This window comes from Pelodiscus sinensis, chromosome 12 (assembly GCF_049634645.1).
Source record: "Pelodiscus sinensis isolate JC-2024 chromosome 12, ASM4963464v1, whole genome shotgun sequence".
Lineage (NCBI taxonomy): Eukaryota > Metazoa > Chordata > Testudines > Trionychidae > Pelodiscus > Pelodiscus sinensis.
In genome coordinates this window covers 22,626,664-22,640,440 of record NC_134722.1, presented here as the reverse complement: position 1 = coordinate 22,640,440, position 13,777 = coordinate 22,626,664, and the positions used below count along the sequence as shown (strand labels likewise).

Sequence of the window (13,777 nt, the reverse complement as noted above, 5' to 3'; positions counted from 1 at the left end):
AGAACGGCAATACTGGGTCAGACCAATGGTCCATCCAGCCCAGTATCCTGTCTGCCGACAGTGGCCAATACCAGATGCCCCAGAGGGAGGGAACACAACAGGTAAGCCTCGCGTGATCCCTCCCGTCACCCACCTCCAGAGACACAGAGGCTAGGGGCATTATTCCTACCTATCCTGGATAATAGCCATTGATGAACCTAACCTCCATGAATCTATCTAGCTCTTTTTTGAACCCTGTTAAAGACCTAGCCTTCACCACATCTTCTGGCAAGGAGTTCCATAGGCTGACTGTGCGCTGAATGAAGAAAAACTTCCTTTTGTTTGTTTTAAACCTGCCGCCTATTAATTTCATTTGGTGACCCCTAGTTCTTATATTGTGGGAATAAGTAAATAACTTTTCCCTATTCACTTTTTCCACACCAGTCATGATTTTATAGACCTCTATCATATCCCCTCTTGGTCTCCTCTTTTCTAAGATGAAAAAGTCCAAGTATTTTTAATCTCTCTTCATATGGGACCGTTCCAGACCCCCTAATCATTTTTGTTGTCCTTTCCTGAAACTTTTCCTATTTTCTGGTGTCTATTTTATACAAAAGGGGCTCAAAGTTGCCCAAGTTATATAAGGAACATTATTATATCCTTTGACCAACAAGAAATCACTGTCAACTGGAGAACATATGATTTGCATCATGCCTAAAAAGAGAGAAGGGCATATATCCCCTCTAAGATGTAAAGCTCGCTGAGAATTCTATTCTCCCACAGCAATCAGAGGGAAGACAGGTTGTCACTGAAGCAGTAATAAACGTACGCCACCATCTCCTTTCTTCCTACGTGGCCTCCCACTTCTTAGCACTGCTTGGGACGTTCTCCTTTTCTCTACACTGCATAAATGAAGGGTAGTATATGGTCTAAAGATATGGAGAAAGAGTGCCACTCCTTGACACAAGAAATACGGATGTCTTCTTTATCCAGACTTGGTTAGATTGTACATAACATAATGCCTGCAGTTGTTCTTTATCATATGAACAGTATCAAAAAGGTAGCAAATAGTTCAAAGGAAGACAGCTAAAATGGAAATCAGAAGTGCCACTGTTCCAATACTCCCCAGCCACAAGATCTTCACCAAAACATGGATCTTCACTATCAAAGAGTGGAATGTTTTCAATTATTTTCTTAAGGACTTGCTAGAGAGGTTGTAGGGGTGGGGTATTTATATGCTTTTGGAGTCTATCACAAGGCTGTTCCTCCTTCCGTCACTACTGATGCTGTTGTTTTCATCTTCCCTAACTTCACTCCTTGTGTATGTTTGAGAGGGAGGATAATTTTTGAACATCACATTTCCCCTCAGAAAATGAGACTTATGTATCAAAATTTGCTATGGGAAACTATTGATTTAGGCAGAATCTTCCTTTGGGAAAATCAAAATGTTTCATTTCACATCTGGACAATATTAATCTTTGTGTCTGCCTGAGTCACTGTGATGTCTACTGGCAGCTGCCCTCATTTTCCTCGATGGGCCTCAATCCCCTGCTTTCTACCTGGGCTTGAATCTCTGCAGTGCCTCATGTACAACAGTGACAGCATAGCCACAGGGAGAGACTGCAACAATGAGTCATCTGCAATGTAGTCGAGCCTGGAGCCAGGTCCACATGAGAGAATGGAGAGATTTGGAACTATAACTCCCATTAGGCACTGCAGCAACTCAGATAGACACAGAGAAAGACAAATATACAGATTAGGTAATCAGACTGCTGACTAAGGGAAAACATATTCTCCTTTTACTGTGTTCTTTATTACATGTTTTTTCATGTAATTACTGCCCAGCGTTCACTGTCACCCACTCAGCACCACTGTTATTTCTAGTTTATAAACAAAAGATGGGTTGATAGTAAAATAGTTTTTCACTTACTGTGTATTCTGATAAACTTCTACTGATATATTAAGTCCTTCTAATTCCTCCTTTAAAATTTGCAGGTGTGAGTTTACAAAACTTAGTTCAAGAAGTGCCTGTTCTCGCACTTTGTTGTTGGTGGTTGCTCTGCAAAGAGAAAGAGATATATACCAGTGTTACTGCTCGAGAACACGCTCCATATTGTACACCAGCTTTGTTGAGCCCCCATACTGGCATTCCCATCATTTTTAAGCTTTGTTTTTCTTAAGAGATGATATGAGAACTCAAGTTTTAGAATGTATTTGGTTTGCTGCCAAGACAGAACTTGGAATAGGGTTTCAGAAACAAAGCACACAGATACTGAACAGGGTTGCTATGTGCTGATCTTTCTGGACTAATTTTAAGATTTAACTCACAGGACAAAACAGTGAAACAAAAGAGTTTACAGCTTAACTATATTCTGAAAATAAAAGTCTGAGTTGAATATAAGGCTTTCTTCCTGAAGAAAAAAGCACGTCTAATTTTGATTTTATAGAAAAAAGCTCCCAACTTTCATTCATGGGGCAATTCATTAATCATCTGGTATGACTACTGTTAGACTATTTTCTTAAAACAAAAAACAGACACTTTTCTCCTTACAAGTAGAATGTGATGTGACTTTCCTTTATTTCTGTTTTCTTGACATGTCTAGAAATAATCATATTTTTCCATTTGCAATTCATGTATAGGTGTAAGTACCCCTATATTCCTTTAGCATAATATATACGTCCAGGGGCAGGATACAGGGCAGGGCGAGCGGGGCGGCAGCCCTGGGCCCCGCGCTTCAAGAAGCCCCACACATGCGCCATGTCAAAGGGGAGGCCCCTGCAAAATTGTTCTGCCCTGAGCCCCGCAAAATCCTCATCTGCCCCTGTATATGTCTTTAAATGTTGCCCCTAATGCATTTCTGCATGCTTCCATTGAATATTTCTGGATGTAGTAATATTAATAGCTGCTTCTAGCATGAATCTTCAGATAAACAACCCAATACAGTGTGATGCCTATAAATCTAATTTATTGTTTGTTGTTATCGGAAATGCTGTTTCAAGATAAACAATTAGCTAAAAACACAAAAGTACATTATAAAGTTAACATTGAACAACTGCTTATTTGCTGATGGATCAATGCTCTTAACTTTGGTCCATATAACGAAATAGTCAGTATTCCACTAGAAGTATTAGTTAACAAGATTAGTATTTGCTATATAAACATTCCAACAGATTAGGACACACCTGCTAAACTATAGTGCACTGTGAAAGTATAAATGTCTCATTTTACTTGCATGTTAGCCAGTAATAAAGGAAACTTGCATTTCCAGTTTTTCTCAAACTATGTTGAGAGAGGCTCTCTGCAGAAAAAAAAAAAAAAAAAAAGAATGGCTTCCTGCTTCTGAAGTCTGCTGAAATGTAAATAAAATCTCAATCTTTGATTTCATTTATTTTTGCTTGAGGAGTACTTCTGAGTTAGTCTTAACTATGTGACAAATATCCAACAGTTTATCTAGAAATTAGTTTGAAGTACAGGCAGTCCCCGGGTTACGTACAAGATAGGGACTGTAGGTTTGTTCTTAAGTTGAATCTGTATGTAAGTCGGAACTGGCGTCCAGATTCAGCCGCTGCTGAAACTGACCGCTAGTTCTGACTTACATACAGATTCAACTTAAGAACCCCAAGTCAGCTGCTGCTGAAACTGATCAGCGGCTGATTCCAGGAAGCCTGGGGCAGAGCAACTCTGCCTCAGGCTTCCTGTAGTCAGCACTGGTCAGTTTCAGCAGCGGCTGACTTGGGGACGCCTGGGGCAAAGCAGCTGGGGTGCTGCTGGGTTGCTCCAGTAGCACCGCTCCTCGCTCCTTGGCGCTACTGGACCAACCCAGCAGCACCCCAGCTGCTCTGCCCCAGGCGTCCTGATTCAGCCACTGCTGAAACTGACCAGCAGCGGCTGAATCAGGACCTGGGGCAGAGCAGCTGGGGTGCTGCCGGGTTGGTCCAGTAGTGCCCAGAGCAGCGCTGCAGGACCAATCAGCAGCGCCCCAGCTGCTCTGCCCCAGGGTCCACAACAAAAGCCTGGTCTGCTGGGGGGGGGCACACTATCTGTGCCCCCCCCCCCCCCCCCCAGCAGACCAGGGACACAGGGAGCAGAGCCGCAGCGGCAGCAGGGTGCCGCGCCTCTGAGGCTTTGCTCTGGCAAAGTCTCAGAGGCGAGGGACCCCGCCGTGGCTGCGGCTTCAGTCCAGGTGCCTGTGGTCTGCTGGGGACGGTCCCCAGCAGACCACAGGCACCGGGAGCGAAGCCGCAGCAACGGCGGGTTCCCGCGCTTCTGAGGCTTTGCTCTGGCAAAGCCTCAGAAGCGCGGGAACCCGCCGCTGCTGCGGCTTCAGTTCCGGTGCCCCTGGTCTGCTGGAGACGGTCTCCAGCAGACCAGGGGCACCGGGAGCAGCTTAGGAACGGAGCTTTCTCGCCCTGGAGCTCGCAGGCAGCAATCCGCCACCTCGACCTCCGGGGCGAGAAAGCCCCGTTCGTAAGTGCGGATCCGACATAAGTCGGATCCGCGTAAGTCGGGGACTGCCTGTAGTTTACCCTGGGAGCTGTTGTTTACCTGAGGGCACCTACAACCAATATACATTTAAATGGACTGATTTAATATCTTTTGGTGCAATTTGATTTTAAAGATGTACTTGGACTTGGCATATTCACACACCAGAATTAGGGCCAATCCTACTTACACCTTACTTAGGCAGAGGTCCTACTGAAGTCAATAGAAGCTGAATTTTCAAAAAGTAGACATTCATTTTGGATTCCTCTTTTTGGGACCCTAGGTTGAGACACTTTGGGGCTGATTTTTAAGAGGAGCAGAACACCACAGTTCACTGGGACTGATCTGCATGATAGGATCTTGTCCACAGCTGTAGCTCATCATGAGAAGATAAGAAAGGCTAGGGTCTAAAAGCATTCCAGCCTCATCTACCAAGTTTTGTTTATGCAAGTTATGCCAACGTATGGCCACTGCTGGAACTAACCCACTCGTGCATGTCCATGTTATGGTCCTTCTGTCAATGGAGTGCCTTCATACTAGCAGTTCTCGCAGCAACACAGAAAACAGTGCATTGTGAGAAGCTATCCCACCGTGCAAATGGCTGCATGGTACTTTGGGAAGAGTTTGCTATGCTTCCTTGGGCTAGTAGAAGAAGGCAGTTCACTTGGTGCTCAGCTATTCTGAAAACTAGTCCCAAGTTGGGCACCCAAAATTACCACCACCAAATTCAATGGCTGTTTTTAAAAACATCGGATAAGCAAAGTATCCCCAGGTCCTTTTCAGTACTCATGATAAATATGAGAGGTGTTAAATTGTTAACACTGATTTCACTCAGAACAGAAATGTGGCAAATTTGTAATGTTTATTTAGATGAACTCTGCTAATTATAAGGCTGGGTATTAAGCAATGGAATCAACAGAAACTAAGCAATATGATTCCATGGTGAAGACAGAAATGATATAAAAAAGTGGATGGAAACTCATACTCACTAGAAGATTTGAAAAGCGTGTTCCCCTCATTTTTAAAGGTATCTTTTATTGGACCAACTTCTTTTGCTGAGAGAGTCATGCTTTCAAGCTATACAGAGTCCTCAAAGCTTATAAGCTTAAAACTGAATTTGGATTTCATGCAAACTGAAATCACCTGCTCCATTGTTTCATTGCATGAGCTGTTAATTTATTTTTGTAAGACGGGGTGGGGAACCTCAGGTCCAGCCCTCGGCTTGCATTGGTGTTTCAGCTCCCTTGTTACCCCAAGACAGGGCTGAAGCACACAAAATCTACTAGGCTAGAGCCCCATAGGCTCTGGTGGGCAAAGGGAATGTGGGGAGTGTCTCTTTTCTCAGTTGGTGGCCACATCATTTTTGGAGGAAGAATGGTTCTTGCGCAAAAGCCTCTTGCACAAAAATGGCTGCTCATTAATCATGCAAATGAAGCACGGCGATATTCCACACCGAGCTTCATTTCCATAAACTTTTCCGCAAGAAGGCTACAGTGTAGACATAGCCTGAGTATGTGTCACTTCCAACATCTAAGGGGTAAGGCAGGTGGGCAAACAAGTGGGACTCTAGTGCAGGGGTCTGCAACCTACAGCTCGAGCCAAATATGGTTCAGTATGGAACAAAATATGGCTCTTCTGTCTTTCCCAAAATGCATGCAACTTTTTAAACTGAAGTGAAAAATTAATTCAAAATTTTAAAAACGAGGAATTATTCATGTAGCTTGAATGTGCGCATGAACCTGAATTTGACCAGTTATGATGTAAACTTCAAAGAAATGTGCAAAAAGATGCTGCAGCAAAAGTCCCATTAAATAAAGTCTGTGAGTGCAATGTTTCATTTATGTTATTATTAATCATGATGTCAATTATCAATAACATTCAGTTGTATATTGTCAGTCATGCAAATTGGCATTCTTATACGGCTCTTTGTTAACCACTTGCTCTGAATTTTGATGCAGTTTGGTTCTTTGTTTTGAAAAGGTTGTCGATCCCTGATCTAGTGAAAGAAGTTGTGCATTCAAGAAGTAGAGTTACCTAAGCAACGTCCTCTTTTCTGAAGAAATCTCATTGACTGGATTCTAGCTCTTGAACACTGCAAACTCTCCATAAACCCATATATTCTCCAGTCATGGCAGATTAAATATACCATATGAAGCAGTTTTAAATACCAAGGAGAAATCCACATCCACAAACAACAGGGAAAGATGTTAGGGTAGCAACTAACCACAAAAAGCCAGTTGCAGGGTTAGATGGGCCTTAGTATGGGACAATATAAGGCTTGTACTGAAAGGCAGATACAGACAGTGTCTACACAATTGGTTGGTTTGTTTGTTTGTTTTAATTATGAAGAAAGCTTTCCAGCAGCAAGCAAATGAAAGAGAGAACCCCCTCCCTACTACAAGGACCAACTATAGATTTTCCCCATGACCAGCTATGGGGTTTCCTCATAACAAGCTCATATTTTTAAGATGAATTAACTCAGAGAACTAAAGGAAACCAGAGTGAACAGACAGACTTTCAAAAAATAAATGCACACAAGGAAGGAAATTTACTTTACGGATGTGGAGTTGGGAAGTGGTTTTAGTTCTAGGGTAATCTGATACTTCACTCTAGCTAGTAGATGGGGTTTCACACAAACTAGGGGAAGCCTAGAGATCATTTTATGCCATCAACATAGGAAGCATTTTCTTCCTTTCAGACCCTGCAGACCCAATAAGCAGAAACCCCAAGAGTGGATTAAATGTGTACATAAGGAAATTAGGTTAGTATCACTGTCACACTCAGGGAAGTGGAAAATCCACCCCTCTAAGCAACACAACACTAAACCTCTGGTATGCATAGAACTAGGTTAGAGGGAGAATTCTCCTATCAAACAAGCTACTGCCTCTTGGAGAGATAGACCCTCCCTCTGACATATGTAGCATCTTCGTTGAAGCACCACCAGCAGTGCACTTATGCCACTGGAGTACTTTGTGTGTAGACAAGACCTTAGTCCCACTGAAAGTCAAAAGGACTTAAGCGCCTAAATATCTAAGTGACTTCTGAAAATGGGAATTAAAGCCATCTAGGCACTTTTGAAAACTTTAACATGGGACCAGGATCAAAAATATTTTGCCCTCGACCTCCAAAAAAATCTGGCCCACTGGAACATCCAGCCTACTAACCAATTCAATACCACCCTCTTCTTCCAGATCAGATCTCAAAGAAGTCCTGCATGAGTAACGGTTAGCAACAATTAGCCATATGCCACACTACCTACTTACTACCTTACAAATGGACAACAGATCTGAATGATCATAGGAAGATCTGTCTTGTGAGGATCATACTCTTAGACAATATTCAGAGAAATGTTTGATTATTTCCTTTACAAACAGGCATCATTCTAACAACCACTGCTACTAATGAAAGAGTCCAGTCTTCAAAGTAATTTAAGAACTCAGATCTAATCTATCTACAGGTGATGCCTGCAGTTTCGACCTAATTGGTTCCTAGAGAACGGTTTTAAGTCAAGCCGTCGTAAGTCGAACTTTTATTTCCTACAGGCGCAATGTTATAAATAGCAGTTCCACTCCTGGAAATCCATTTCATACCCTAAAAATACCAAAATTGACTACAGAAATGGAGGAAAACTAAATTAAATAGTTCAAATAATGCACAAAAATAACTAAAAAATGAAGACTGATGTGGTGGACACGCGTGCAGTTCAAGCAGCAGCAGCAGACTGTTAAGTCTGACTGACTTTGTACTCTTCCTGTTTTGGGAAGATGCATGGAGTCTGCATTGTACACCATCATAAATGCAAGCTGTGAACCTAAATTGGGGAGTTTTAGGAGCTATCTTGCATGAAAAAAATGGTTGTAAATGCAGAGAGGAGGGGTCATAAATCAGGTGGTTGTGAGTCGGCGGTTGCCTGTATCTATGTTTTAGAGCAGCGGTGTCCAACCTTTTTACACACAAGATCACTTTTTAAATGCCTCAAGTCAAGATCTATTGCCCCGCCCCTTCTGTGAAGTCCCGCCCTCTCTATTCTCCTCCTCTCCATCACTTGCTATCCCCCCCCCCCCCCCCCCCAATTCTTCTGTAGGAAGAGGTTTTTCCAACATTTGGCCTGTCTAGACTGGACCAAATGTCAGAAAATCCCCTTCTTTTGGAAGCCCCCTTATACCTAATGGAAAGAGGAATATAGGGGTGACCGAAAAAGCATGTTTGCTCTTCCACTAAAAAAAGCAGAAGAACAAACGCATCCCTGGATGCAGAAGAGTTTTTCTGGGATATCTCTGGAATCCTGAAAAACTCCTGCAGTCTAGCCATACCCTCGTTGGGTTGAGACAGGATGTGTAGGATGTGAGACAGGATGGGTGGGAATGAGGGACTTGAGTGTGGGAAGGGGTGAGAGGTGCAAGCTCTGGGAGGAAATCTGGATGCAAGAGGAGGTGGAGAAGGGGATGCTGGCTTGAGGAGGGGGCTCCAGGCTGGGCAGTGTTGGAGTCAGATGTAGGGTTGGGGTACTAAGCAAGCCACAGGCTTGTGGATGTGAGGGTTCAGGAATTTGGGTTAGGGTTTGTGAGGGGTTCAAGGCGGTGGGGGGCGGTTCCAGTGTATGATAGGCTCGGATCTAGGGTCTGGGGGAAAGGGGAGTGCACGAGTGTTCTGACGCTGTGGCCAGATGGGGGCTTGGCCCCAATTGGAGGTTTGTTGGCCAGGCTTCATTTTTAAATAAAATATTATGTCAAACACAAAAAGTTTCTGCATGGCAGGGAACATGTTCTGAGTCAGGGGTCACTGACTCACAGAAAAGTAAGTTGGGGCCACACAAGTGAGATGCCAAAAAAAAACAAACCCCCACACAGCACTCCTCGTGAAACGAGATTTACAGGATCGGTCGACAAAGGCTTTCCCTGTTGACAATCCACATCTTGACTGCCGCGTTGTGCTAACAATCAGCTGAGCCAGCACAACGTGGCAGCCATTTTTATTTTAATGAAGCAAGGGATATTTAAATCCCCGCCTCATTGACTATGTCGGTATGTCTAATTTACATGCCTCTGTCAGCAGAGGCATGTAGTCTAGACATACCCTTGGTTACAGTTTATTTAATGATGTATGAGGCAGCTGTCTTAGTCCTGAAGGACAACCCCACTGAAAGAACAAAAAACATTTTGTTGCTTTATACAGAAAAGTAGTAAAGTGATGGAAACATACCGTAAAAGATTTTCAACACCAGTTCTCATCCTTACGTTTTTCAGGATTTGTTGGTTTAGGGCAGCTCTTTGATTTTGCAGTTTGCTTCGGCCAGTCTCTGCAAAGGGGTTACATCCCTAAATAAAGGAAGAAAATTATTTGAGACGCTTACAACAGAAGAGCAAAAGAAAAAAGAAAAAAGTGAGTAACACTCATTTCACATTACATCTAAAACATGGGTATGAAAATCTTAACTTATGAATCATGACACAAAGCCATTTGAAGAATGTTCTTTATTTTAAATCTAAGAAAGTTTATTGTCAAATTTAAGAAAAAACTCAGCTCAGGTAACGTTTTCTGTTATCCTGCAGCACATTTACAGTTACTGGTCAATGGTGTTTGTGTGAATCCTGAGCAACTACACTGATGGCAATGGAGTGACTCCAAACTTATACACCAGTGTGCCTGAGAGAAGAAATGTTGTATTATGATGGTAAAACAAATGAAAAATCACAAATCATGGCAAGGGTTTTTTTAATTAAAATAAATTATTTTTCAAGAAAGAATAAAATGGATTTTAAGGGTAACTGAAAAGGACTGGGACTCTTCAATTTAACTCATTCCCTCATCTTCTTTGCCCAGATTCGAGGCCTAGGCCCTAGTTTCAGGCAGAGCACTTGTGCATAGGCATCAGCCAAATACACATGTCCATCTCTTGAAATCTGCCTTGTAGAATTCCAAGCTATCTTCTTTGCATACAAAATACCAAAAATGTGCACTATAAAAATGTATTTTTATAATTTGCTTCATATGTACATATCTCCGGCACTAAGAGATATGTCTCTGGTCTGTCATAAAACTAATTTTGTTCTTTTCATGTGAAAGTGATTTAATAGCATGACCTATCCATATGATGTCTGTTATGGAGCTACGCTGCTCAGTTTAAATGACACTTGAAAAATTGGCTACCTGTGGAATGACAGGGCCTGGTTCTACGAGATACTAAGTGTCTTCAACTGCTCACAAGATCTGGCCCTTATAGAAGAGTATAGAAAACTGCCTTTAATGTTATTTGTCCAGTCAGGAATGTGTAAAATTCTTTTATGTGGTATGTTGATGAGCATAAAGCAGACCCTAAAACAGCCCAATCAGTTTACCATTAAGATCGAGCCATTCTAGTTTTTGTGGTCACTGATAAAATGAAACTGTTATGAATGGATAAGAGAGTGTTTTTTCTGAAATTTACAGGGTATTTCTGAAGAGGCAGAGGTAGGCTGTTTGAAAGCCTTGTTTGAAAAGTGTAACTAACATTAGCTATGTATTTCTTGGGTTTCTAATTAATTTTATAAATATGTTCTTAAAAGTAATATGCACTCTCACCAATGATCTATACCTGCAACCTTGACTACTTAGTTTTGAAACAAGTTGAGGCAACACTTAGCACAGCATAACCTAACACAAACATACCCATTTAATATTGCTTGTGTTTTGTCTTCACAGCTTGTTCAGAATTTATTGACTCAAGGCCCATATGAGTTAATCTACGCTATTACCATTATTAAAAGTCCTCATTTGCAATATTTCAGTTGAATAGTTTGTATTTTACATGATCTCTACTAAGTAGGTGAAATAGCAGAACATGTGTAACCATATACAGCAGCAAAAAGTTTGCCAGATTGCTTGAAAAACATGTCAAGTTGCATTACATTCTAGTTACTGATGAGCTTCTGCACTGAAACCAATTACAGAGGAGACCTGAAATTCAAAGCTTTGGTGCATAGTAAATGTCCTCCTTTGTCAAGTGCAGTGGGGAATTTACTGGAGAAAGCAACTATATATTGCAAACTTGTGCACTGATTTTAAGGACAGCGAGATACTTCTCTCAGGCATGAAAATGTTCAAATATAAAATTCCAGTTCTGGAGAATTTTTTTTACTGTTTTATATGCATTCAGAGAGATCTGTGGAGGGTTATTTATGCTCACAGTAAGGCCAAGAAGGGATCATAATCATCATTCACTGTGATCTCCTGCATACTGCAAACTAGGGATGTAAGCAATTAGCTTATCAGGTAGTCGAGACACTATTTGAGTACTTGAGCTACCTCCCCCCCTCTCCCCCCCCCCCCCCCCCCCGCTGCCTCTGATACAGAGGCAGCAAAGGGCGGGAGGAGCAGGAGCCGGTGCTAGGGGAAGCCAGGCAGCTCTTCCTACATTTAAAACACAGAGGCTCAGCGGTCCAAGTCCTGGTTTGTGCCAGGTCCCAGACTACCTCTGCTGCGGTTCTGCAGCTTAAATGTAATAGGAGCCAGGCTCCCCACGCACCAGGCTCCTACTACATTTAAACTGCAAAGCCACAGCAGGGCCTCTCATCAACTAGTCGAAACAAACTGTAACGACTACACGACTAGTCAGTTGCCCACTTCTTAACATCCTTACTGCAAACCACAGAATCTCACCCACTCCTAACCATCACATATATCCAACAGGATCGCATGGTAAGCTATTCCTTGATCTCCTGGTTGCAGTCTCCTACTTTTAGCCTGCTTCCTTTTCTATGCTGCCACCTCTCCTCTTTCTCTGCCTCTATTCCATTTTGCATTATATATTCCCTGCCTCTGCTTATAGCTGCTCAAATCCTCTTCCTCTTTTTCCCCCACTCTGGCCATGTCAAATATAAGCAGTTAGGAGGTATTTTCCACATAAAGTTTAAGCACCTAGTTCCCACATTGGGCCTTTCACATCTCCTTCCCTGCTTGCAGTTTTGCATTCCTTTCCTTCAACTTCCCTTTTTGCTGTTTAAACTACTACTAAAACCTCCTGTCCTAAAAAACTCTTTTCTATTCATTTCCCACTGTTATCTTCATTTGAGCCTGTGTTCTCTATATGCCTAGAACTTCCTGCCCCTCTCCTCTGTGCCAAGAGCTTTTATCTTGTTGTTCAAATCCCTTCTTTAAAATGCTGGAAAGCTTTTTAAGAAAGCTCAAGGGCCAGATCCCAAACCTACGCAAGTCACTAGGAGCATTTCATTTCCCCGGACTTTTAATCAGGCTCCAGCTCAAAAGTCAAACCTGCTCTATGGTTAAAATTTAGGACAATATAGTAACTGTGAGCAGGGATGTGAAAAATCCCTCCCTTTTACCCCCAAGTAACATAGCTTTGTTGATCTAACCACATCTATAATGTAGCTACAATAATGAAAAAAATGCTGCCATCGCTCAGGGAAGAGCTGTCAGTAGACCACTAGAAAATCCTTCGTCACTACAGGCTTCATCTACACTACAGTATGGGATTATGCTAGTGACAGATCTATGTTAGTACTTAGGGATGTTAAATGATTAGCCAGTAATCATACCAGTAAGCTACCAGTTAAATGGTAGCAGGCTGGGCCACAGGCCCCGAGTTAAAATGGATAATCAGTTAACGGTTTTAATATCTCTAGCCAATATAACCCCTGTAATGTAAACATGCACCCAGACAGGCATACAGCTCCCTGCAGTGATACCAAACTTCCTGTAAAGGGAAATGATGGGGAACATAGCCACACAGACAACTAATGTAGGCTGTGCACCCTCAGTGCAAGAGTTGCTGCTGGTGAGTCTCACCTTTAGCAGTGCAAAGTGGCAGGGGGCAGACAACTTGGTGATCTGCAGAAGGGAGAGAACATGACTACCTGTTTAGGAGTGTAGTAAGGATGTGTCTTCACAGCACAGCTAGCTTGAGTTATAACTTAAGCATTACCTCCATCTCAGTTCCCATCCACAGACACAAAAACCTCCAGCTCAAGTTAAATGATGCTGTAATCTCATGTTCACGGACTCATTGGGGAAGTTAACTGAAGCTCAAGTGATGCGAATATCCAAAGTAATAATGTACCATTTACTATGCTCATCCATTCACTCTGTGTAAATCCCATCTTAACTTGTATCTCGCTCAAGCTAGGCTAGCTCGAGTACCGTAATAACCCAGTCGCACCAGATTACCCCTTTCAGTGGTTTGATTTGTCTTGTGTACCCCCAAGTTTCACCTCCCTTAAAACCTTCTTGTTACAAAATCAGACACAAACTATGGATGTTAAAACGCCCTAACATAGTTAACCAGTTAAATGTTTTGTTTAATCAGTTAACCACTGTGGG

At 42.4% G+C, this 13,777-nt stretch overlaps 1 protein-coding gene across 2 annotated transcripts in view; it reads right to left on the bottom strand.

Annotated features, from left to right (window-relative positions):
* RHPN2 (rhophilin Rho GTPase binding protein 2) overlaps nt 1-13,777 on the bottom strand; it is a 62,242-nt gene that overhangs the window by 29,948 nt on the left and 18,517 nt on the right. For both annotated transcript variants that reach the window (XM_014569485.3, XM_006114928.4), the window contains exons 2-3: nt 9,665-9,780; nt 1,910-2,038 (exon numbers count right to left, since the gene is read on the bottom strand). In XM_014569485.3, the coding sequence (XP_014424971.1) occupies nt 1,910-2,038; nt 9,665-9,780 (245 nt within the window). The remainder of the gene's footprint in view (nt 1-1,909; nt 2,039-9,664; nt 9,781-13,777) is intronic.